A 26,114-nucleotide genomic window follows, 5' to 3' on the forward strand; every position below is an offset into this window, starting at 1 on the left:
AGTTGGAATAAAAGCTGCACATCTGCACACACGTTTGGTTTTGGCTACATCTCCAGTTCCTGTTTATGGGTTACGCAGCTTGAGTTCAGTCTGTTTAAAGTAATAATATTTTGGGATTTTTTTATGAATATAAACAAAACAGAAGTATTTGAAAATTATGAATGTATAGTAATGTTTTTTTTTGTGGGGGTGGGTAACATGTAGTTATTGACCAAGGGACGTATTAAACCTCCGTCAGTCTGTATCATCAGTTAATACATAATTATGCATTAAACTGCCTGTTAACGATGAGCAATTTGCATTAACAAAAAATGTTTTCAGTATATGGGTCACCAAAACAAGCTCCAGCATAGGGGCCCACATCGTTGCAAACCTGTCCCTGACTGTCGCACAAAAGTTTTACTTAATTCTGTGATCTAAGGAAGTTGAGGCTACCGCTAACTAGCTGCGCGTATACCCGTGCTAGCTAGTTTTTTTTTTTACATGTAAATTTGCTGCCATTTAACTAGACAATGTTTGACTTTACCACTGACTCACTTTGATTGTAAACCCATTCGACGCTTTGTGTATTCTTCTTCGTATTATTATTAAAAGCTTAACGCTGTTCAGGCTGTCGAGATCCATATGCAGTGTGAGAAACACCAACTGCTGTCAAGAGCCACAAACAGACGGTAGAAATGTCACAGTTTTGACCCCGTCGGGTTTTAAAGCGCCTCAGAAAACAGTCGGAGCTGCTGCCCCTAGCACTGAGCTAAGAGCAGCATTTGGTCTGACTCAAACTCTGAAGTCTGTGATTTTTGTCGATTTCAAACACTGTGGTCGAACACCAGTCTTATCGATTGACAACTTTTATTTCAATAAAGTTGTTAGTCTTAAGTTTGAGTTGGTGAAACCTGCAGAGACCCTGGATAGACTGATCAGGTAGACATAGGAATGTGAAAGTGCACTTGCAAACACTCAGATATTGAGTTAAGCTGGAACTCTAACTTTAATGCTTCTGCTGATATCACTATGGCAACAGCTGCAGCAGTGGAGAACATGCAAGCTGCTAATGGCAGGCGGATCTGCATGTTTCATCTCGTTTGACCTGTTGTGTGTTTGGACGGTTTGTGTTTGGTTTGTGAAAGTGCAAAAATGGTTCATGTTATTTTTCTGTGACATTTGAAGCCTTTACCCAAATCCTTGACATAGTCTTCCTTTTCCTCAGCTGGTGATAACAGCTCTGATACAGAGAGCGCACCTTCGCCCTCTCAGCCCGACTCCTCAAAACCGGTCGACTCAAAGAGACCTGAGAGCACGGCGGGCGAAGCTCTGGGCACAGACCAGGACAAAAGTCAAGCCAGCAATGGAAAGCCCGCAGAGCCTTCATACGGGGAGCTTCGCGTCAAGGAAGAGAAGAGCCCAGAGAGCGAGAGCGGATCCCAGGAAGAAAAAGTCAAGCTTTCTTCCTTCCCTGGCCCCGTGCATCCCAAAACCGAACCTCAGGACGTGGACATGAAGACCGGTGAGGTTCAAGTCAAGGTGGAGCCCGAGATCAAGGAGAAGGGCGAGAAGGGAGAGCCGGGCGATCGGCAGAGGGAGCTCCACTCAGACAATGACTCGAGCGCTACCTGCAGTGCTGACGAAGATGTGGAGGCCGAGCCTGATCGGCAGAGGTGAGCCTCTGAAAACATCTTTATACTTGCAATATAGCTGCTCTGCAACACAATTGCCTATTTTATTTGGCTATCTCTGCAGAATATACTCCATGGAAAAACCGTCGTTGCTCAGCCCTCCGGGATCGGTGCTCATGCCCTCGCCCAAGCAAGCCCAGCTCAACATCCAGCAGCTGCAGCACAGGGCAGCTGCCATCCCTCCTATGGTTAGTTTCAGCTTGATTTATTTACACTGGCAAAGATGAAGGCAGCTGTAACGCAGGGGAAACTTCACTTCTGTCAACTCTCTCATTTTTGAACTAGATGTAGCCAGTACTCAGCGAACCAGGTGGTCCAAATCAGCTGTTTGAGATGAAGAAATGGTTTATTGAGCCTTTTGTTTAAAAAGTTAACATAAATGAAATTAAGGCTTTAATATTTCTTACATTCACTAGAGGACATGTAAGTTGGCCTTAGATATGTTAGTCTTACATTTTGTCATGGCAGTAGTTAAGATTTTTCTATTTTCTAAATGTGAGTTGATGTCTTCAGTCACTGCACTCTGACTCAAGGCGGTTGAGGTCGACCAGTAAGAAGCTGCTAATGTTTGCTAGTTAGCTAGTTTGCTTGTTATCTCCTTGCCATCTAGCAAACAAACAAGCCATTAGCGGCTAGAGTATGGCTCTCTTGTTAGCTACTTAGCTAACGACATGGCCTTATGCCATTTTTATTATCTGAGAAGCTCAAAGCTGCTGCTTTCACAATTTTGGCCCTCTGGATTTCCTTTGTACATCACTGTTGTGATACAAGTCTTAAATTTTATTCACCATAGTCTTTAAAAGTGTCAAATTTCAGTTGGTGAAACACGCATACACTTTCAATTACTTAAGGCGTCTGTGTCTATTTTTTTCTTCTGTGTTGTGTCCTGAATCGATTTCTCCTGCTGCATTAATCTAGGTGCCTGGTTCTTACGGTCCTGGCGGCATTCCCATCAGCGGTTTAACCATGCTGCAGCACCAGATCAAAGCAGCACATGATTCGGCTCACCAGGAAGAGAAGCAGCGGCAGGATCAGGGCGACCTGGAGCGCAGGCCCCACTTCAACACCCGCAGCCCTTCTGTGCTGGACAGAGACGGTACGAGAAGAGCTCGGTCTTTAGTTGCTGTGCACCTGTTGTGTTGTTGAAGGCCAGATCGTTGTTGTGGAGTCTCCTAGGAGACAAACAGGGTTTCTGTGCAGTCTGGAAAACGTTTTTTTTTTTTTGTTTTTTTTTTTCTTGGTCTGGATTGGTGTCGAAAAACAAAACATGGAAAATTATTCTTGACTCCATCTATATGTTTATGTCCTGTTCATATTCTTCCAATGATCTGTTCTTTCATCTATCGTTTTAATAGTTTGCCCTTACATTCATTCGTCCACCTTCTGTCAGTCATTGTCCCATCGTCTCTCCATGTTCAGACTTATTCTATCAGTCATCTCTCACCCTTTTTATCCATCCATCCGTCCATCTCTTTCTTTCCACCATTTGCAGATCTTGTATTTAAAGCCTGATTTCTGTAGAAATAGTTTTTTGTAAATTAATAGTAATCCACTTTTTTTAATGTTGTTAACTGAGTCGGCTTAATCATGGACGTTTGCCGTGAAAATCTGTTGGAACCCCAGAGGGGGCAGCAGGTTCTGCCGCCATGCATGTCAGCAGACAGAATTTAGCAGGTCCTGTTTACAGCATGATTAAACCGATCCAGAGTCTGCGGCGGCGGCGATCCTCCTGATGTGACTCCGGTCGGGAGCCGGAAGGCTTTGTTCTCCCGGGTGGTCAGACGTGGTTTAGACACGGAGTGCGAGAGAGCCGTGACATCATGTGCTTGACTCTGGAAAGCTTTTAGCACCCCGAAGCCAAAGTGCTGCGAGGAGCAGAGCAGTCGGCGAGCCGCCGAGCTTTGACAGCTACACGGCACAGTCGTTTTAGCAGGTGTGTGTCCAGGTGGGAGAGCGGGGTTATTTACACAGGTCCATCCATTCTGGGTCAGCATTATGGCCATTAGTCTCTCTAATGAGAGACTCTCCCCTGTGGGGCTGAGTGAGGCTTTACCTCAGCCTGACCCCCATGTCCCCATTTCCTCCTCTTTTTGAGAGCTTCCAAGTAAAAGAATCGCACGTCTTCACCTTATTTTCCTGGTCGATTCTCTTTCTGTCTGTCTGGCTGCTGCTTTGTCTTTTTCATTTCTGCTACAAGGTGTTTGAGGCCTTTAGATTCCACTTTCTCTAAACTTTTTTAACCTGCTGTTTGGGACTGCAGCTAACAGTTATTTTAGAAATAGATTATTCTGTCAATTATTCTGATAATTAATTTGATTCTAAAGGTTTTTTAGGCCTTTTTTTTTTACACAGTATTAGAAATGAATTTAAAGATTCGAATAAACAATCCAGTTTCTTTTTTAAATAAGAAAATTATATTCTGTAAACTTTTAGTCCCTCCCTTTGTTTAGTCCCCTTTTGTTTTTTTAATAAGAGGAGCTCGTATCATGTTTTTGTATCCTTGAATACAACGCATTAAAAATTTGGGTAACACTTTATTTGAAGGGGGTTGAATAAGACTGACATGACACTGTCATAAACATGACATAACACATGTCACGAACATGAATAAGCCTTCATGAATATTTATGACTGTTGTCATAAAGCGTCATTCGGTAAATTATGACACTTTTAATACAAAGTTGACATTATTCAAAATGTCTTTATGACAACTTGACATTAACCAGGAAATCATTACTGATATAAATTTGTTATAAAAGTATTACTGATTTCACTTTAAAAATTAGGTAACTTTATGTTATTAAAGGTAAAGTTTAAACAGTAATGATTTCTTGGTTTACCAAAATTTGTTAGCAGGTTTCATTAAAATATTACGTATTTAATTAGTTTTTACTGTAGAATTGTTTTAGCATTTTTTTTCATAGCAAATGAGAAAACTTGACAGTTGTGGCCACAGTTGGCAGAAGTCTGAACTCCTGTTCTCTAAACAAGTCTTCCTGACTTTCCTCTATTTAATAAACTCTATGCAAGATGCATTTGAACTTCGTTTAACTGGGAACATGAGCATATTTACCATCTCTGGCAGCGATAATGGCTCTCATTCATTCTGTAGGGTTTTGTATGTAGTCTTTGTTTATGTTTCACTTTAAGATGAATAGTTAAATCATCCTTCTGGCAGCACTGGTCACCTCTGTGACCCAAATGGCGTGTGAAGGTTATTCTTTCATTGCCGCATGAATATGTGTGGTTTAGCTCTATGAAATCTCCACAGTGTAAAGCAAGAGCTGCTTTAGTTGCACTTGCACCAGAAGAGTCCGACTTGCTAGCAGGAAAATAAAGTTTTGTTGATTGAAATTAAACTTATTAGAGCTTCGCCAATCTGAAGTTTGCGCCAGTTACCAAACAGCTCTGGCATGAACTGGTAACGTTGGGTTTCCCCAGCCAGAATCTGGTGGAGAATCCCGTTAAATATTAAGGTGATGGTATGGAGGTTTTCCAAACTCACTTTTGTGTTCATCTGCAAAGAGGGAAACATGCATAAAGCTGGTCAGCAAAGATGAGAAGCGTTTCGTCACTGCAGTGCCAACAAAGGCTTTTCATAACTGACCAGGGCTGAAACTGTTAATCGGATTAATTGTGATTAATCAATTATTGAAATAATGGCCAACTGGTTTAGACTCAAAGCTCATTTGCTGAAAGAGCAACACATTCAGAGAAGTAATTAGGCCAAAACTTTGTGTTCCTTGTTCAAAGTTTTAGCTTCACCTGGTTGAAATTCTACAGTTATTAAACGATTTGCCCAAAAATTAATCAACAGATTAACTCTACACTTTATTGATACTAACTCGGCAGAAAGGGCTGAGCGTTTCTCATTAGACATTAGAAGTAAGTTTTTATCTGGAGAAGCATCATATGCCGCAATTGATTAAGAGTCTGCTAAAATCTATTACTAAAATAATCATTAGTTGCCATCTTATTCTAGCTTTGATAAAATAAAAAAACTGCTGTTTTTTATATTTATACATACATATATATATATATATTTTTTTTAGTTTTTTTCTTAATGATCCTGTCAGTCTTCCACCTTTCCTGTGGGATCTCCAATCAGAAATAACTTCTTGCATAGGCCTTAAGTCTTTGACTCATGAAGTGGGATCAGAATAAATCCAGTGTGATTTAGGCTTTTCTACGTCAATATCCCGAATTCTCTCGGTTTTTGCTTCTGTTTGCCATGATGTTCCCTCTGCAGCCGCTGACAGCCTGTTCGCTTCGAACCGTCTCCCCGGAGCAGGGCTTTATAAATATGTTATAGAGGGACTTGTTTTCTCGTCCGTCCCCCTTTTGAGCCGACAGGATTATGATGTCTGTGACTGTCGGAGGAACTCTTCCAGCCATTTGCATTTTTTATTTTGGAGAGAGCAGAACACGAGGTGCTCTCCCCTGCAGCGAGGCCGCTCGGTCTGCGCCGCTGTGGATCTGTGGTTTGTTATGAACTATTCTGTCTGCTCCGCTTTACCAGGGTACATTAAAGGAGACAGGGAGCATCTAAATGTTTGAACCTGTGGACTTTGAGGGGAAATGAGGGCTTTTGGAGCTAAGATGCTGAGAAAGATTTATAGAATTTCCTTTGTAGGATGGACAAGTATGAAGTTTGATTTATTCATCTGGTTTTTCTTTTACCAGTCTGTCAATCTGATTAACCTTTTATCTGTTTTCCCTTCCATCCGTTAATCGTTCTGTTCGTTTTTGTCCATCTACTGTAGAAACTTTTGTGTATTTTTCAAAACGAGTAAAAACAACTCTTTAATATTAAGTCTAGAAGAGTACGGAATATTGCAACGAGAAATGTTTACAAACCAGAACTGGGTGATTAATCGATTAATAATTTTTTTTGTTTTGAAGTTTTAATTTTTGGAAAATCTGGATTTTTTTTCACCGTTGGACTCTTTGGGTTTCCATAGTTAAGTGACGTCAGCGCGCCATCTTGGTGGCCATCTTGTTTGACAAACCCGCTTTAGAGTTTCTGTTTATGTGGAATTTGAATTCAGATCAACTCTACGACGAAATATAAGGGTCAATATTTTTTTCTTTTTTAATTGCGAGATTAGTTGTAACATTTAATTTTCCTTTAGGATCGATTAAAGTATTTTTCAATTTGAATTGAATTTGAATAAAATTACAAGAATACAGAACAACAACAAAAATTTAACCAAGCTTTTTTCTCGTTAAATCGACTTTTTTCTTGTAATTTTAAGATGTTCCTCTGGTAAAATTGCATTTTTGTTTTTCAAATATTTTGACTATGTTCTCGTAATTAAACAAAAATTCTCATAGCATCGCCTTAACTCGCATAACAGACAACTGGAATAAAAGCCACCTTTTGAAAATGTTTTCTGTCATTGGTAAACTAATTTCTAGGAAAGAAAGTGAGAAAAACAAAGCGATTAAAATCAAACCTGGTATGAAAAAAGACTTAATTTTTATGCAGCATCGCCCAGCCCTGTGACGAACACCATAAAAAAAATCTTTAATTTGTCGTTAATCAGAGTTTGTATTCTTCTGTGCCGTTTCCCTTCCAGTCCTCCATCCCAACCCCGCCCAGCTGGTCCAGAGCATGAACGACGGAGTTCGTCTGCCGTTCAACAGACACAGTCGACCTCCCAACATTCCTTCTCCTCCTCCGCTCATTCCAACCAACAAGCCCACAGACAAGCCCTCCTTCATCCAGGGCGGCTCCATCTCCCAGGTAAGACACCCGGGTCTCTCTCCATGTCACTGAAATTCTCCGTCTTCGTGTTCAAATCTAATTCTCTAACAGGCTTCACGTGGACGGTTCAGTTTAAACTGGAAGAACTGGGTTTGTTTACCTCAGCGCGACCCACTCGTCCCTTTCAAATCCAATTTTACTTGCACATTTGTTCTGCTTGTGATTAGAGCCGTAATCGATGCTGCGCTAATACAATATTCTGGTTGTATTAGCGTCCTCGGTTGTTTTCTCACCATGTGAGGTGGTCGACACCGTAACGTAAGCAGTGCATCAGGAGCTAAAAGATGATCGGTGTCACTTGACACCACTTTATTATTCTGTTGGCCGCAGTGACCTGAACATGAGATGAACTGTTTGTCCCGTTTCTTATCCAGGGAACTCCTGGCACTTATTTGCCCTCTCATGCCATCTACGGGCCGGAGGGGACGAAGAGCTCCGGGGGCTCCATCTCTCTGGGGCTGCCACGGCAGATGGACCCCAACAAGCCCGGTAGGTCCAACGTTTGGCACACGGCTACACAAACATACCAAAAAAACACAAACCTTCTCTTCAAACTAACATCAGACTCGGATGAGATTATGTTTTAGTAATTAATCGTGATAAATAGTTGACTGACATAATTGTCGATCAATTTGATGATCGATTAATTGCTGACTCGACTACATAGACTCAAAAAAAAAAAGGCTTTTTACTGAAAGGCAGCTTACTTACAGCATTAATTAATCTACAATGTACAAAACTTACAAATTTTTTATCAGATAAATTTAAATAGCTTAAAACAATCAAGTGAGGAAACTTTGAATTGAGGTTGAACTGGATCTGTGATTTATTTTTTATTTATTTTGCAGTTAGTGAATCTGGTTCAAATGGCAACCAGATTCCATTTGATCCAACTGACTTGGATCAAATCGATCCAAATTAGTCAAGACAACAAAAACAAACAGGTCCCTTAAATCGCACTTCAGAAATCGGATGCCAAATTTAGCATTACCCAGTTTCATGATTCTGTAGACGGTAAAACCCGGCTGACGTTCGAGCAGATTTATATTTTCTTCCCAGATCTTTCCCAGTTTTAAAAAGTACGACAGAAACAGACAAAAATAGGGACATAGGAACCCTGTATTCATATGCTGGAAATGCTCTCATGAAAGTTTCGGTACTTGTTCTGCGCCTGTCGTCATATAACTTGATGTATTTCCACTTGAACTCTTCTTCTGTCCCGCCCGGCAGGAGCTGTGGTTTCCTCCATCCAGGACGGCAGAGGCAACCCGGCAAAGGTTGGTGAAGGCCTGGCTTTCAGAGGATCCATCACTCAGGTAATGAATTATTAAACAAATAATTTACGCTTTATTGGTTCCCCTATGTGTGTGTGTATCCACTGAAGTAACATTGTTTTGCTGTCAACGACACAGGGCACTCCGGCTCTGTCCCAGCCTAGCATAGCTGCTGACCTCCTGAAGGGCACAATCACAAAGCTGGCCACGGAGGACCTGGGCAGCCCAGATAAAGCCAGGGGGGAGCAGCTGGCTAAAGTCATTTATGAAGGCAAAAGTGGCCACATCCTCTCCTATGATGGTATGGAGATTTATTACTGTTGAAGTGCCTAATAGGTGTTTTTTTTTTTTTTGCCATTCTTTAAAGCTGGATTTCTTTGTTTCCATTAGGTATAAAGAATCCCAGGGAAAACACCAGAAGCCCCAGAACAGGTCATGACCTGAAACGCACCCACGACATGATGGAGGGTCCCATGGGAAGAGCGCACCATGGCAGGGAGGGCGCTCCGTTTGAGGGTACTCTTCGTGTGTCACCGGCTTTACCACTGCACTTTGGAAAAACACAGTTTGTCGTATTTTATTGGGATTTTATGTGACAGACAAACACAAGGTAGCACATAATGGCAACTTGAAAGAAAAATTATGAATGTCTTTATTTATTTTTTTTTAATTGCAAATGAAATTCTATAAATTGTGGCTTTCAGACCCCTTTAATCTGTCACCCAATGATCTGCACAGATCCACCGCTCAGGGGAAACATGTCCGAAATCTCTCCAGGGCAGACCTTTCCCAAATCCAGATTATGTATAAAGCAATTTGTAAAGAAAACAAACAAAACAAAGTGAGTAAGAGTAAGAGAGTAAGCTTGCCCAAAGTGCTGCACAAAAATAACACAAATAAAGGCAAAAGTGGTCACATAAAACAGATATTTTAGTTCTCATAAAATAGAAAAGAAACGATGTCAAATCAAACTGGACCAAATGCTGGACAGGAAAGCTTCCACTTGTGTGATACATTACGTTGTGCTAGTACAGGAAGTAAAATCCCAGTAAAATAAACTGAGTCTCATGGCTGAATGTAACGTAATGTAAGAAAGTGTAAGGAGCATTAATAGTGCGTAGTTTGTATTTTCTGTTTCATGAGTGATATTTTCTTTCATTCCAGGTCTGATCAGCCGGGCTTTACCTAGAGAAGGGCATCATGGCGACTCCAAGGAAAGAGCGCTGATCCCTGGATCCATTATGCAAGGTGGATGCCTGGGAAGCTTTCCACACTTGTAGTTTGCTGTGTCAAAAACAAAGCAAGGCCGGAGTAATTTTTATTTATTTATCTATTTTTTATTATTATTTTTTTTATTAGGGACACCGAGAACTACCGCTGACGCGTATGAGGACACGGTGAAATATGGGAAGCTGATAAAAACAGAAAGCCCGCCTATCCGAACATTCGAAGAGGCCATCGGCAAAGGCAAGCCCTACGAAGGAGTGAACACCATCAAAGAGAGGGGGCGCTCCATTCACGAAATCCCCAGACAGGACCAACCTGGACAGGACATGTGCAAGACTCCTGACCTGCCTGACAGGAGGGTGATAGAGGGCTCCATGCCTCAGGTTTGGGCACAACAATAACCCTTTATTGATCAGTTGTCTCCAGAGGGGCCATTTGCAGCCCTAAGACAGATTGTTTTTAACCCCTGACTGCAATTCAAGAATAATACAAGACTTTTTATTTTTAATTAAGGCAAAATTATCACAAATTAAAATCTTACAATAGAAAATATTGGCTACGACACAAAGTATTATATTTATATCTACATTTTAGGCTCATTCTGTAGGATTTTTATGCTCCTTTTGTGGAGATTTTTGTATTTATTCTGTAAATTTAACACTTCAAGACTCCATAGTTTATATTTTTATATATCTCTGCATAACCAGGATTATTGCTTTCTTACTTTTATTCAAAAGTAAACGCTTCTGCAGCCAAATCTGCATCTCATTCATTTGCTAAAATTGTCTGAATGCTGGAAGCATTTTCAAAGAAATACTGACCTAAATGCTATTTTTGGAGCTCAGAATTGACCAAATCTTTTATTTTGTCCAGTCAAGACATTAAAAATTTGGAAAAACTGGATGACTTTCTCTATGGTGAGGCAAGCCTGCAAAACCTTCTTTCACTTTTGGAATTACAATAATTTACACATTTCCCTTTTCAACAAAAAATCAATTTATTTTTATTAAATCAAGGTTCTGCAGCTTAACGTATTGTTGAGAAGAAAAAACTATTTTTTTGCCCCGCAAGTCTTTTTAACTTGTCAATTTTGACCCAAAAGTTTGGACACCCCTGTTTAAGAAAAACTGTTTGAGTTATAGCTGAAACAATTAATCAGATGAATTGTTTCAGCTATTAATCTGATTAATATTAATAGCTGAAACAATTCAGCTAATAATTGTTTAATAGCTGAATTAAACAGCTATTTTAGCTATAAAAATCAACAATCAACAATTGATTGTTGATATTTCAACAATCAATTGATTGTTGAAATATCAACTAGTTTAGTAATTGGTTAATTGTTAACTATAGTGTATAGATTCAAAAAAACATCCATTGCAGACCAAGAACAACATATTCAGAGTACCAGTTACCCAAAACTGTACAAAATGCATTTGGCATTTAAGAGAAAAACAATTTTATCTGTAAATATGTTTTAGCCAAAACTGCTCAATTGGCCTAATTTTAGCTTCACCTGGTTCAAATTTGCTGAAGGAGTCCTCCGTCATTGCATGTCAGGCAATAAAATGTTTATTTTCCTGTTTAAAAAGGGAGTTGAATTATTTGTTTATTTGCATCGTTTAATGTATTTCTAATATTGCATAGAAAAGCTTGTAGTGATTAAATGAAATCTCTGTAGAATGTGCCATTTTCTTTTTATCCATTTAATTGATTACTAAAATAATCATTAGTCACAGCCCTGAATTGAATTAAACTACTGAACTATTCATCGCTTCATACAAATAGAGATACTTTCTCCTCTCTGCAACAGAGTTACTCCCTGGGCCAGCCGACCATCAAACACAACGTCAAGTCCCTCATCACCAGCCCCAGCAAGCTTCCCCACAGCATGCCGCAGCTGGAGGCCATGGAGCGACCCAAGTACGAGGAGGGCAAGGCGGTGCGGCACTCTGTGGTCAACAGCACGGCCTCCGTCCTGCGCTCCACGCACCAGGAGGCCGGGAAGTCCCAGCACAGCCCCAGCATGTACGAAGACGCCAGCGCTCGCAGGACGCCCGTCAACTACAGCACCAATCCCGTCTCCAGAGGATCCCCCATGCTGGGACGGGGGTCAGAGGGTACGTCCCATAAGCGCTTTAGGGGCAAAGGATTTTGCTGGCTCATACTTTGGGGATTTACTAGGGGTGGGAATCGTTTACTGTTTCACAAGTTTTGGAGCCACGATTCGATTCAAAATTGATTTTTGAGTCAAAAAGTAATGATTTCTGCTTTAATCAGTCGGTATGTGAGGGATCCTCGTATTGTGCTCCAGTCTGAGTAGGTAGGATAACGAGTGGAGACATTAAAGTGTCACATTTATTAAATATCAATCCAAGTTTAGATGGAATTACTCCCTCCCTGCATCCTCTGTTTTGCTTTTGCGAAGCGTCACAGAGAGAGCGCCAGGCCTTTATATATTGACAGTCTTTTACATGGAAAACAATGTTACAGTTTCCATCCTGAGGGTTTTAGCCATTTGACAGTCTTTGTAGTCATTTAGTGAGGAATCCTGAAAAATGGACATAATCCCTCACTATGTTGGATAAACGTGTCGGATTAACATTCTGTGTTCGTCTGCTGCGGATATTTGATGCTCTTTTTAATTTTGATTTAATGTTTTCTCTGACATGATGAAATCAGCTCATTGTGGGTCATTTGTTTGTCTTTAAGGGGGCATGAGTTCTGCCAAATCCGCTGCACATGACAGGAAGAGTGCCATGACCCCGACGCAGAGGGACAGCATCCCATCCAAGTCGCCTGTGTCGGTGGGCGACCCTGTGGCCTCCCACAGCCCGTTCGACCCCCACCACCGGCCTTTGGTTCCCGGAGAGGTGTATCAGACCCACCTGCCCCCACACCTGGACCCCACCCTGGCCTTCCGCCACAGAGGCCTCGATCCTGGTACGGTGTTTTTAAAACGTTCTCACTTTTTTTTTTTTTTCTACTTCAGCTATAAATAGGTGACGAAAGCAGATCAGGTTGCCTAATTCCTAGGCATCCGGTCGACAGGATCTCTTTCAGTGATTGACGTCAGCAACAGCGATGAGTCTCAGTGAGCCGTCTGTTCATATTCATTCATCTGTTTTTTTTTGTTTTTTTTGTTCTTTGTGTCCTATAGCGTTCATGTTTCCCCGGCAACCCTCACCAACCGGCTACCACAACACCTACCAGCTGTACACCATGGAGAACACTCGGCAGACCATCCTCAACGATTACATCACGTCGCAGCAGATGCATGGCATCCCTCGGCCCGACATGGCCAGAGGGCTGTCGCCGCGGGAACAACCCGTCGCCATCCCGTACCCACCGCCTCCTCGAGGTAAGTCTCTCATCTGCCGCAGCAGGCAGGGGAGGCTGTAGTATGCAGACTGTGTGCTTGTGAAGTAGTGGCTACCTTTTGCAGACGCCCAGAAGCAAATGACCTTTTTCTTTCTTTTTTAATACAAATTGACAAATTCAGCCGATTTGCTCTCTCTTAAATTGGGGCTGCGACTCATTTGGCTGTTAACTCAATTTATTTATCGGGTGTGGTCATCGAAATCTCACATTTGCTGAGTGGTTGCCTCTTACAAGTTGACCACTATTCCACTCCGCGCAGCCCTGTCGCTCTCTGATCAAGCGGGATTTGGGATGAAGGTGATGGGTTACAGCTAAGTGTCTACATACATTCAGAAATTGATGGATCGATTCTTGTTGTTCACCACTGGCCCTTTGCTTCTGTCTGTAAAAGGGATTATTGATCTAACCCAGATGCCTCCAACTATCCTGTTGCCTCACCCTGGGGGAACAGGTACTCCCACTTTGGAACGCGCCTACCTCTCTGGAGCTCAGCCCCCTTTCCCTCCTAGGCATTTCAACCCAGCCTCCATATCGCCAGGTGAGGACCCCTCCCAATCCTACACCCTGTTTTTCCCTTATCTCTGCTGCCACCAGCTCTGTGTCCCCCCTCACACTCTTGCGGCGAGTCTCGGCCGCCCAGAGAGGTTTAGGATTACCGCAGGAACCGCTGGGATCGGTCTGATACGAAACTGTCAAGGTGTTCTGATTGAATGTTTAGGTTTTGATTGGAAGTTCTGGAGGAATTCATTATTTTCCATGTGGCTGAAATAATTAATCACGATTAATCGATTATGGAAATAATTGTCAACTAATTTAGTAATCGATTAATTATTAACTGGAGTATACAGACTGAAAAGAAAGCAATTTGATAAAAATTAGCATATTCAGTTCAGTAATTAAGGCAAGAAAAATATATACATTTTTGCATTTAAGATAAAAACACCTTTGTCTGAAAATGTCATTCTGATTTACTAAAGGAATACAATGGTGTTAGATTTTAGGCAACAAAATGTTTATTTTCTTATTTAAAAAAAGACACTGGATTTTTTTACTTTTATTTGTATCAGTTGATATATTTCTAAAACTGTATAAAAATGTTTATGTGGCTAAATAAAACATCTGTAGAGTGTGCCTTTTTAAATTAAATTAATCAATCGTCAGAATAATCGATACATTAATCAATTACTAAAATAATCGATAGTTTCCGCTCTAACTCCTCATGTTTCTGAATTATTTCTGTCCAAATCCTGCTTTCTCCCAAATGTGTAGATTCAGTGTAAAGCACCAAGATGATCTGACTTCACAGCTGCATTTTAGATTTCAAGTTTCTTCAGTTTATGATTACTAGCTTGTTTAACTTGCTTCTGTTTACAGAAAAACAAAACAGTCATAATCTTCTTGTGACAAAATTTAAACTACCTGAGCTTTCTAACACCAGCTACATACCAGCCGCATCCCCATGTGCACGGTCTGTTTTACTGAGCCGTTACCACCAAAGGTGCTTGTGTGTTTGTCTGTGTGCTGTGACTTGCAAAAGTATTCATACCTGGGAAAATGTTCCACATTCAGTTATGTCACAACCACAAACCTCATGTTTGTTATTGGTAGTTTATGTCTTGGACCAGCACAAAGTGTCTAACTGTGATCTGGAAGGAAAGTGATGCATGTTTCTTTGTGCAAATTGCATCTAAAATGTCATTTCTATTCACATTGTAGACCAACCTTTTACCGCATTGAAAGCGGCAAGTGTTTTGTGTCACAATCTAGGTCTGAACTTTGACTGGACCATTCTAGCACAAGACCAATCTTTGGTCTGAATCGTTGCTGTGTGTTTAGGGTCGTTCTCCACCTCAGTCTCACGTCTTCTGCAGCCTCCAGCGGGTTTTCTTCCAGGGTGGCTCTGCTCTTAGCTCCACTCCATCTTCCTATCAGCTCTGACGAGCCTTCCTGTTACTACTGAAGAAAAACAAAGCACCACACAGCATGATGCTGCCTATAGAGGTCTGCACAGAACAGCTGCATTTAGGATTTGATTAAATTACACTCTGGTGGGCTTTGTTTATTGATTAGGTGTCTCCATTTTTTTAGGAATATTAGAATAAATCAAAAATGATTATATACACAAACACTACACCTTTTTCTAATTTTCCTTTCAGATGGCAGTGTTAATAAGTCACAGAAATTCCCAACATTTTGTGGTCATAGCTGAAAAATGGAAAAACAATCAAATAAAACTGGGCATTTTTAATAATACCTGACAATAAGGCAGACCTGGTTTTTAGTTTTATTTTTTTTTTTTCCTTTTCTCGACATAATAATATTTAACCTTTCTAATTCAGCTCATAAGGCTGCAGATTTGACCACTCCTAGTGTATTAGGAGGTAATTGTTCATCCCGTTCCCCCAGTGCAGTGGACCAGTATTTAAACCATGACTTCAATCTGATGCATCATATAACAATGATGCATCAGATGCCAGGGGTGTGATGATGTCATGCAGGTATGAAGTTTAACGTTTTGCGTGCATGTTGTTGTCCCTGTTCTACTCAGGCCATCCAGTCCACCTTGCTGCTAGTGCAGAGAGGGAGCGGGAGCAGGAGAAGGAACGGGAACAAAAGGAAAGGGAGATCAGAGAGCGGGAGCGCACTAATGAGTACATGCGTGGAGGTGAGTTACTTAGCAAGTGTCGGCTCAGTGAGTAGTTTCAGAAGCAACGCTGCAACGTTTGCCCCTTCTGCATCGTTCAGGCGCCCCGGAGCAGCCGGGCCGGCCAGGGAGCCGAGGTTATCTGCATTCCCCTTCTCCGTCGCTCCGGACCCAGGATGTGGTCGTTCAGCAGCGGCCGAGCATCTTCCAGGGAAAAAGTGTCATCACCTCACTAATGTAAGCTCATAAAATTCGTAAGACAGGGTTTGAATGGGTGCTTCCTTGAAATCCTTAAAAAATGCTTAGATTTCAGTCAGGTGTTTTGAAAGGTTTTGGAAAGTGTTTGGTTTCTGTATGAAGTCCTTGAAAGTCCAACGTTTCATTAAAAGCCTAAATTTGGAAAATCTTCTTTACAGCTAAAACCAGATGTTTTTTTCAGAGTCGCTGCCTGAAGTAAAATCAGACTAAACTTCTCTTGTTTTAGGTTAGTTGGATATTCCAAAATGATTTCTATTTTCTAAATGCCAGAAAACTTATTGAGAGCTTTTTTTTTTTTTAAGACATTTTCTTTAACCATTTAATTTGAGAAGGGTTATGATTTATCTTGAGATTTATTTGGATTGTTTCAGTGTAATGAATATTTATTACTCAGTATTGGCTCAATGATTTATTGATCCTTGTAAAATAAAGGTTGACTTATTTTTCTGTATGTTAAGTAATTTTACTGAAATTGGGGGATTTTTTTAGTTAAATTAGTTCTCGAACCAGACAGGTGAATTCGGTCTATGAGGGAGACTTTTCAAAACATTAAGTTTAATTTTATTTTAATTGACCGAGAATGTAGAAAATTATCACAAGACATTATTGTTAACAGTAATAAATGATATTAATGATGTGATAATAATGAGGTGAAGGTTTCTCCAAAGTGCTGTGCTGGAAAAGTTTGAAAATTTTACCATAAATTTGCATTAAATATACCTAAAATACTTGACTTTTACTTTAGTTTAAATCCTTCTGAAAGAACTTACCAACTCCAAACATTAACACACATTAAAGGTATCAAATCATCAATAGTTTTGTTGTAATATTGTAAAAATAAAACTTCAAACATACCATTAATTTAAAGCTGCACGTTTTCTATTATCTTTTTATCTGCAACGATGTAAAATACCGTGAGAAGTGGTCAAGTTTCCGTTATGCCAGTCAAGCTGTACTCCCAGCATGCTTTGCAAATTACTTGGGGAAAAAAAAAAAACAAAACAAAAAAAAACCCCTCTTATGTTATGTTATTTCCTCTTAGACCCCACCCGCCTGTGGCTACATCGGCGTCCCAGAGCAGCTCACGCTACAGCACGGCGGCCGACGCCCTGGCTGCGCTGGTGGACGCCGCGGCCCTCGCTCCGCAGATGGACGTCACCAAGGTCAAGGAGAGCAAACATGAGCGGGACGATGAAATGTCTTCGTCGGCCGTGTCGCGGCGGGGGTCGATCCTCTCGGATCAGCAGCAGGAAGCAGACAGGCGGTCGCTCCACTCGCCGTACAACGCCATGTCTCTGCCGGGCGGAAAGCCGCATCCAGCTTACGCCGAGGGGCCCGGGGTCGCTGGGGGGAAGGAGAAGGGTCCTCAGACAAAGTCCCGCATCGAAGAGGAGCTTCGGACTCACGGGAAGACGACTATCACCGCCGCCAACTTTATCGACGTCATCATCACGCGGCAGATAGCTTCAGACAAAGAGTCGCGGGAGCGAGGCTCTCAGAGCTCCGACTCTTCAAGCAGCTGTGAGTGCCTTTAATGAGGANATAGCATCGCCTTAACTCGCATAACAGACAACTGGAATAAAAGCCACCTTTTGAAAATGTTTTCTGTCATTGGTAAACTAATTTCTAGGAAAGAAAGTGAGAAAAACAAAGCGATTAAAATCAAACCTGGTATGAAAAAAGACTTAATTTTTATGCAGCATCGCCCAGCCCTGTGACGAACACCATAAAAAAAATCTTTAATTTGTCGTTAATCAGAGTTTGTATTCTTCTGTGCCGTTTCCCTTCCAGTCCTCCATCCCAACCCCGCCCAGCTGGTCCAGAGCATGAACGACGGAGTCCGTCTGCCGTTCAACAGACACAGTCGACCTCCCAACATTCCTTCTCCTCCTCCGCTCATTCCAACCAACAAGCCCACAGACAAGCCCTCCTTCATCCAGGGCGGCTCCATCTCCCAGGTAAGACACCCGGGTCTCTCTCCATGTCACTGAAATTCTCCGTCTTCGTGTTCAAATCTAATTCTCTAACAGGCTTCACGTGGACGGTTCAGTTTAAACTGGAAGAACTGGGTTTGTTTACCTCAGCGCGGCCCACTCGTCCCTTTCAAATCCAATTTTACTTGCACATTTGTTCTGCTTGTGATTAGAGCCGTAATCGATGCTGCGCTAATACAATATTCTGGTTGTATTAGCGTCCTCGGTTGTTTTCTCACCATGTGAGGTGGTCGACACCGTAACGTAAGCAGTGCATCAGGAGCTAAAAGATGATCGGTGTCACTTGACACCACTTTATTATTCTGTTGGCCGCAGTGACCTGAACATGAGATGAACTGTTTGTCCCGTTTCTTATCCAGGGAACTCCTGGCACTTATTTGCCCTCTCATGCCATCTACGGGCCGGAGGGGACGAAGAGCTCCGGGGGCTCCATCTCTCTGGGGCTGCCACGGCAGATGGACCCCAACAAGCCCGGTAGGTCCAACGTTTGGCACACGGCTACACAAACATACCAAAAAAACACAAACCTTCTCTTCAAACTAACATCAGACTCGGATGAGATTATGTTTCAGTAATTAATCGTGATGAATAGATGATTGACATAATTGTCGATCAATTTGATGATCGATTAATTGCTGACTCGACTACATAGACTCAAAAAAAAAAAGGCTTTTTACTGAAAGGCAGCTTACTTACAGCATTAATTAATCTACAATGTACAAAACTTACAAATTTTTTATCAGATAAATTTAAATAGCTTAAAACAATCAAGTGAGGAAACTTTGAATTGAGGTTGAACTGGATCTGTGATTTATTTTTTATTTTTTTTGCAGTTAGTGAATCTGGTTCAAATGGCAACCAGATTCCATTTGATCCAACTGACTTGGATCAAATCGATCCAAATTAGTCAAGACAACAAAAACAAACAGGTCCCTTAAATCGCACTTCAGAAATCGGATGCCAAATTTAGCATTACCCAGTTTCATGATTCTGTAGACAGTAAAACCCGGCTGACGTTCGAGCAGATTTATATTTTCTTCCCAGATCTTTCCCAGTTTTAAAAAGTACGACAGAAACAGACAAAAATAGGGACATAGGAACCCTGTATTCATATGCTGGAAATGCTCTCATGAAAGTTTCGGTACTTGTTCTGCGCCTGTCGTCATATAACTTGATGTATTTCCACTTGAACTCTTCTTCTGTCCCGCCCGGCAGGAGCTGTGGTTTCCTCCATCCAGGACGGCAGAGGCAACCCGGCAAAGGTTGGTGAAGGCCTGGCTTTCAGAGGATCCATCACTCAGGTAATGAATTATTAAACAAATAATTTACGCTTTATTGGTTCCCCTATGTGTGTGTGTATCCACTGAAGTAACATTGTTTTGCTGTCAACGACACAGGGCACTCCGGCTCTGTCCCAGCCTAGCATAGCTGCTGACCTCCTGAAGGGCACAATCACAAAGCTGGCCACGGAGGACCTGGGCAGCCCAGATAAAGCCAGGGGGGAGCAGCTGGCTAAAGTCATTTATGAAGGCAAAAGTGGCCACATCCTCTCCTATGATGGTATGGAGATTTATTACTGTTGAAGTGCCTAATAGGTGTTTTTTTTTTTTTTGCCATTCTTTAAAGCTGGATTTCTTTGTTTCCATTAGGTATAAAGAATCCCAGGGAAAACACCAGAAGCCCCAGAACAGGTCATGACCTGAAACGCACCCACGACATGATGGAGGGTCCCATGGGAAGAGCGCACCATGGCAGGGAGGGCGCTCCATTCGAGGGTACTCTTCGTGTGTCACCGGCTTTACCACTGCACTTTGGAAAAACACAGTTTGTCGTATTTTATTGGGATTTTATGTGACAGACAAACACAAGGTAGCACATAACGGCAACTTGAAAGAAAAATTATGAATGTCTTTTTTTTTTTTTTATTACAAATGAAATTCTATAAATTGTGGCTTTCAGACCCCTTTAATCTGTCACCCAATGATCTGCACAGATCCACCGCTCAGGGGAAACATGTCCGAAATCTCTCCAGGGCAGACCTTTCCCAAATCCAGATTATGTATAAAGCAATTTGTAAAGAAAACAAACAAAACAAAGTGAGTAAGAGTAAGAGAGTAAGCTTGCCCAAAGTGCTGCACAAAAATAACACAAATAAAGGCAAAAGTGGTCACATAAAACAGATATTTTAGTTCTCATAAAATAGAAAAGAAACGATGTCAAATCAAACTGGACCAAATGCTGGACAGGAAAGCTTCCACTTGTGTGATACATTACGTTGTGCTAGTACAGGAAGTAAAATCCCAGTAAAATAAACTGAGTCTCATGGCTGAATGTAACGTAATGTAAGAAAGTGTAAGGAGCATTAATAGTGCGTAGTTTGTATTTTCTGTTTCATGAGTGATATTTTCTTTCATTCCAGGTCTGATCAGCCGGGCTTTACCTAGAGAAGGGCATCATGGCGACTCCAAGGAAAGAGCGCTGATCCCTGGATCCATTATGCAAGGTGGATGCCTGGGAAGCTTTCCACACTTGTAGTTTGCTGTGTCAAAAACAAAGCAAGGCCGGAGTAATTTTTATTTATTTATCTATTTTTTATTATTATTTTTTTTATTAGGGACACCGAGAACTACCGCTGACGCGTATGAGGACACGGTGAAATATGGGAAGCTGATAAAAACAGAAAGCCCGCCTATCCGAACATTCGAAGAGGCCATCGGCAAAGGCAAGCCCTACGAAGGAGTGAACACCATCAAAGAGAGGGGGCGCTCCATTCACGAAATCCCCAGACAGGACCAACCTGGACAGGACATGTGCAAGACTCCTGACCTGCCTGACAGGAGGGTGATAGAGGGCTCCATGCCTCAGGTTTGGGCACAACAATAACCCTTTATTGATCAGTTGTCTCCAGAGGGGCCATTTGCAGCCCTAAGACAGATTGTTTTTAACCCCTGACTGCAATTCAAGAATAATACAAGACTTTTTATTTTTAATTAAGGCAAAATTATCACAAATTAAAATCTTACAATAGAAAATATTGGCTACGACACAAAGTATTATATTTATATCTACATTTTAGGCTCATTCTGTAGGATTTTTATGCTCCTTTTGTGGAGATTTTTGTATTTATTCTGTAAATTTAACACTTCAAGACTCCATAGTTTATATTTTTATATATCTCTGCATAACCAGGATTATTGCTTTCTTACTTTTATTCAAAAGTAAACGCTTCTGCAGCCAAATCTGCATCTCATTCATTTGCTAAAATTGTCTGAATGCTGGAAGCATTTTCAAAGAAATACTGACCTAAATGCTATTTTTGGAGCTCAGAATTGACCAAATCTTTTATTTTGTCCAGTCAAGACATTAAAAATTTGGAAAAACTGGATGACTTTCTCTATGGTGAGGCAAGCCTGCAAAACCTTCTTTCACTTTTGGAATTACAATAATTTACACATTTCCCTTTTCAACAAAAAATCAATTTATTTTTATTAAATCAAGGTTCTGCAGCTTAACGTATTGTTGAGAAGAAAAAACTATTTTTTTGCCCCGCAAGTCTTTTTAACTTGTCAATTTTGACCCAAAAGTTTGGACACCCCTGTTTAAGAAAAACTGTTTGAGTTATAGCTGAAACAATTAATCAGATGAATTGTTTCAGCTATTAATCTGATTAATATTAATAGCTGAAACAATTCAGCTAATAATTGTTTAATAGCTGAATTAAACAGCTATTTTAGCTATAAAAATCAACAATCAACAATTGATTGTTGATATTTCAACAATCAATTGATTGTTGAAATATCAACTAGTTTAGTAATTGGTTAATTGTTAACTATAGTGTATAGATTCAAAAAAACATCCATTGCAGACCAAGAACAACATATTCAGAGTACCAGTTACCCAAAACTGTACAAAATGCATTTGGCATTTAAGAGAAAAACAATTTTATCTGTAAATATGTTTTAGCCAAAACTGCTCAATTGGCCTAATTTTAGCTTCACCTGGTTCAAATTTGCTGAAGGAGTCCTCCGTCATTGCATGTCAGGCAATAAAATGTTTATTTTCCTGTTTAAAAAGGGAGTTGAATTATTTGTTTATTTGCATCGTTTAATGTATTTCTAATATTGCATAGAAAAGCTTGTAGTGATTAAATGAAATCTCTGTAGAATGTGCCATTTTCTTTTTATCCATTTAATTGATTACTAAAATAATCATTAGTCACAGCCCTGAATTGAATTAAACTACTGAACTATTCATCGCTTCATACAAATAGAGATACTTTCTCCTCTCTGCAACAGAGTTACTCCCTGGGCCAGCCGACCATCAAACACAACGTCAAGTCCCTCATCACCAGCCCCAGCAAGCTTCCCCACAGCATGCCGCAGCTGGAGGCCATGGAGCGACCCAAGTACGAGGAGGGCAAGGCGGTGCGGCACTCTGTGGTCAACAGCACGGCCTCCGTCCTGCGCTCCACGCACCAGGAGGCCGGGAAGTCCCAGCACAGCCCCAGCATGTACGAAGACGCCAGCGCTCGCAGGACGCCCGTCAACTACAGCACCAATCCCGTCTCCAGAGGATCCCCCATGCTGGGACGGGGGTCAGAGGGTACGTCCCATAAGCGCTTTAGGGGCAAAGGATTTTGCTGGCTCATACTTTGGGGATTTACTAGGGGTGGGAATCGTTTACTGTTTCACAAGTTTTGGAGCCACGATTCGATTCAAAATTGATTTTTGAGTCAAAAAGTAATGATTTCTGCTTTAATCAGTCGGTATGTGAGGGATCCTCGTATTGTGCTCCAGTCTGAGTAGGTAGGATAACGAGTGGAGACATTAAAGTGTCACATTTATTAAATATCAATCCAAGTTTAGATGGAATTACTCCCTCCCTGCATCCTCTGTTTTGCTTTTGCGAAGCGTCACAGAGAGAGCGCCAGGCCTTTATATATTGACAGTCTTTTACATGGAAAACAATGTTACAGTTTCCATCCTGAGGGTTTTAGCCATTTGACAGTCTTTGTAGTCATTTAGTGAGGAATCCTGAAAAATGGACATAATCCCTCACTATGTTGGATAAACGTGTCGGATTAACATTCTGTGTTCGTCTGCTGCGGATATTTGATGCTCTTTTTAATTTTGATTTAATGTTTTCTCTGACATGATGAAATCAGCTCATTGTGGGTCATTTGTTTGTCTTTAAGGGGGCATGAGTTCTGCCAAATCCGCTGCACATGACAGGAAGAGTGCCATGACCCCGACGCAGAGGGACAGCATCCCATCCAAGTCGCCTGTGTCGGTGGGCGACCCTGTGGCCTCCCACAGCCCGTTCGACCCCCACCACCGGCCTTTGGTTCCCGGAGAGGTGTATCAGACCCACCTGCCCCCACACCTGGACCCCACCCTGGCCTTCCGCCACAGAGGCCTCGATCCTGGTACGGTGTTTTTAAAACGTTCTCACTTTTTTTTTTTTTTCTACTTCAGCTATAAATAGGTGACGAAAGCAGATCAGGTTGCCTAATTCCTAGGCATCCGGTCGACAGGATCTCTTTCAGTGATTGACGTCAGCAACAGCGATGAGTCTCAGTGAGCCGTCTGTTCATATTCATTCATCTGTTTTTTTTTGTTTTTTTTGTTCTTTGTGTCCTATAGCGTTCATGTTTCCCCGGCAACCCTCACCAACCGGCTACCACAACACCTACCAGCTGTACACCATGGAGAACACTCGGCAGACCATCCTCAACGATTACATCACGTCGCAGCAGATGCATGGCATCCCTCGGCCCGACATGGCCAGAGGGCTGTCGCCGCGGGAACAACCCGTCGCCATCCCGTACCCACCGCCTCCTCGAGGTAAGTCTCTCATCTGCCGCAGCAGGCAGGGGAGGCTGTAGTATGCAGACTGTGTGCTTGTGAAGTAGTGGCTACCTTTTGCAGACGCCCAGAAGCAAATGACCTTTTTCTTTCTTTTTTAATACAAATTGACAAATTCAGCCGATTTGCTCTCTCTTAAATTGGGGCTGCGACTCATTTGGCTGTTAACTCAATTTATTTATCGGGTGTGGTCATCGAAATCTCACATTTGCTGAGTGGTTGCCTCTTACAAGTTGACCACTATTCCACTCCGCGCAGCCCTGTCGCTCTCTGATCAAGCGGGATTTGGGATGAAGGTGATGGGTTACAGCTAAGTGTCTACATACATTCAGAAATTGATGGATCGATTCTTGTTGTTCACCACTGGCCCTTTGCTTCTGTCTGTAAAAGGGATTATTGATCTAACCCAGATGCCTCCAACTATCCTGTTGCCTCACCCTGGGGGAACAGGTACTCCCACTTTGGAACGCGCCTACCTCTCTGGAGCTCAGCCCCCTTTCCCTCCTAGGCATTTCAACCCAGCCTCCATATCGCCAGGTGAGGACCCCTCCCAATCCTACACCCTGTTTTTCCCTTATCTCTGCTGCCACCAGCTCTGTGTCCCCCCTCACACTCTTGCGGCGAGTCTCGGCCGCCCAGAGAGGTTTAGGATTACCGCAGGAACCGCTGGGATCGGTCTGATACGAAACTGTCAAGGTGTTCTGATTGAATGTTTAGGTTTTGATTGGAAGTTCTGGAGGAATTCATTATTTTCCATGTGGCTGAAATAATTAATCACGATTAATCGATTATGGAAATAATTGTCAACTAATTTAGTAATCGATTAATTATTAACTGGAGTATACAGACTGAAAAGAAAGCAATTTGATAAAAATTAGCATATTCAGTTCAGTAATTAAGGCAAGAAAAATATATACATTTTTGCATTTAAGATAAAAACACCTTTGTCTGAAAATGTCATTCTGATTTACTAAAGGAATACAATGGTGTTAGATTTTAGGCAACAAAATGTTTATTTTCTTATTTAAAAAAAGACACTGGATTTTTTTACTTTTATTTGTATCAGTTGATATATTTCTAAAACTGTATAAAAATGTTTATGTGGCTAAATAAAACATCTGTAGAGTGTGCCTTTTTAAATTAAATTAATCAATCGTCAGAATAATCGATACATTAATCAATTACTAAAATAATCGATAGTTTCCGCTCTAACTCCTCATGTTTCTGAATTATTTCTGTCCAAATCCTGCTTTCTCCCAAATGTGTAGATTCAGTGTAAAGCACCAAGATGATCTGACTTCACAGCTGCATTTTAGATTTCAAGTTTCTTCAGTTTATGATTACTAGCTTGTTTAACTTGCTTCTGTTTACAGAAAAACAAAACAGTCATAATCTTCTTGTGACAAAATTTAAACTACCTGAGCTTTCTAACACCAGCTACATACCAGCCGCATCCCCATGTGCACGGTCTGTTTTACTGAGCCGTTACCACCAAAGGTGCTTGTGTGTTTGTCTGTGTGCTGTGACTTGCAAAAGTATTCATACCTGGGAAAATGTTCCACATTCAGTTATGTCACAACCACAAACCTCATGTTTGTTATTGGTAGTTTATGTCTTGGACCAGCACAAAGTGTCTAACTGTGATCTGGAAGGAAAGTGATGCATGTTTCTTTGTGCAAATTGCATCTAAAATGTCATTTCTATTCACATTGTAGACCAACCTTTTACCGCATTGAAAGCGGCAAGTGTTTTGTGTCACAATCTAGGTCTGAACTTTGACTGGACCATTCTAGCACAAGACCAATCTTTGGTCTGAATCGTTGCTGTGTGTTTAGGGTCGTTCTCCACCTCAGTCTCACGTCTTCTGCAGCCTCCAGCGGGTTTTCTTCCAGGGTGGCTCTGCTCTTAGCTCCACTCCATCTTCCTATCAGCTCTGACGAGCCTTCCTGTTACTACTGAAGAAAAACAAAGCACCACACAGCATGATGCTGCCTATAGAGGTCTGCACAGAACAGCTGCATTTAGGATTTGA

At 41.5% G+C, this 26,114-nt stretch overlaps 1 protein-coding gene across 12 annotated transcripts in view; it reads left to right on the plus strand.

Moving 5' to 3' along the window:
• ncor1 (nuclear receptor corepressor 1) overlaps positions 1-26,114 on the plus strand; it is a 76,807-nt gene that overhangs the window by 40,874 nt on the left and 9,819 nt on the right. For 2 of the 12 annotated variants that reach the window (XM_016668254.1, XM_016668249.1), the window contains exons 20-36: positions 1,208-1,655; positions 1,738-1,861; positions 2,592-2,769; positions 7,253-7,419; positions 7,815-7,929; positions 8,668-8,756; positions 8,853-9,015; positions 9,105-9,230; positions 9,879-9,962; positions 10,074-10,324; positions 11,755-12,061; positions 12,654-12,884; positions 13,102-13,302; positions 13,714-13,860; positions 15,871-15,987; positions 16,068-16,203; positions 17,267-17,745. In XM_016668254.1, the coding sequence (XP_016523740.1) occupies positions 1,208-1,655; positions 1,738-1,861; positions 2,592-2,769; positions 7,253-7,419; positions 7,815-7,929; positions 8,668-8,756; positions 8,853-9,015; positions 9,105-9,230; positions 9,879-9,962; positions 10,074-10,324; positions 11,755-12,061; positions 12,654-12,884; positions 13,102-13,302; positions 13,714-13,860; positions 15,871-15,987; positions 16,068-16,203; positions 17,267-17,745 (3,363 nt within the window). Of the gene's footprint in view, positions 1-1,207; positions 1,656-1,737; positions 1,862-2,591; positions 2,770-7,252; positions 7,420-7,814; positions 7,930-8,667; positions 8,757-8,852; positions 9,016-9,104; positions 9,231-9,878; positions 9,963-10,073; positions 10,325-11,754; positions 12,062-12,653; positions 12,885-13,101; positions 13,303-13,713; positions 13,861-15,870; positions 15,988-16,067; positions 16,204-17,266; positions 17,746-18,015; positions 18,183-18,577; positions 18,693-19,430; positions 19,520-19,615; positions 19,779-19,867; positions 19,994-20,637; positions 20,722-20,832; positions 21,084-22,513; positions 22,821-23,412; positions 23,644-23,860; positions 24,062-24,472; positions 24,620-26,114 lie in introns of all 12 variants that reach the window. The other 10 variants (XM_016668255.1, XM_007545814.2, XM_016668252.1 and 7 more) reach the window with 10 other exon arrangements.

This window comes from Poecilia formosa, unplaced genomic scaffold, assembly GCF_000485575.1.
Source record: "Poecilia formosa unplaced genomic scaffold, Poecilia_formosa-5.1.2 Scaffold14, whole genome shotgun sequence".
Lineage (NCBI taxonomy): Eukaryota > Metazoa > Chordata > Actinopteri > Cyprinodontiformes > Poeciliidae > Poecilia > Poecilia formosa.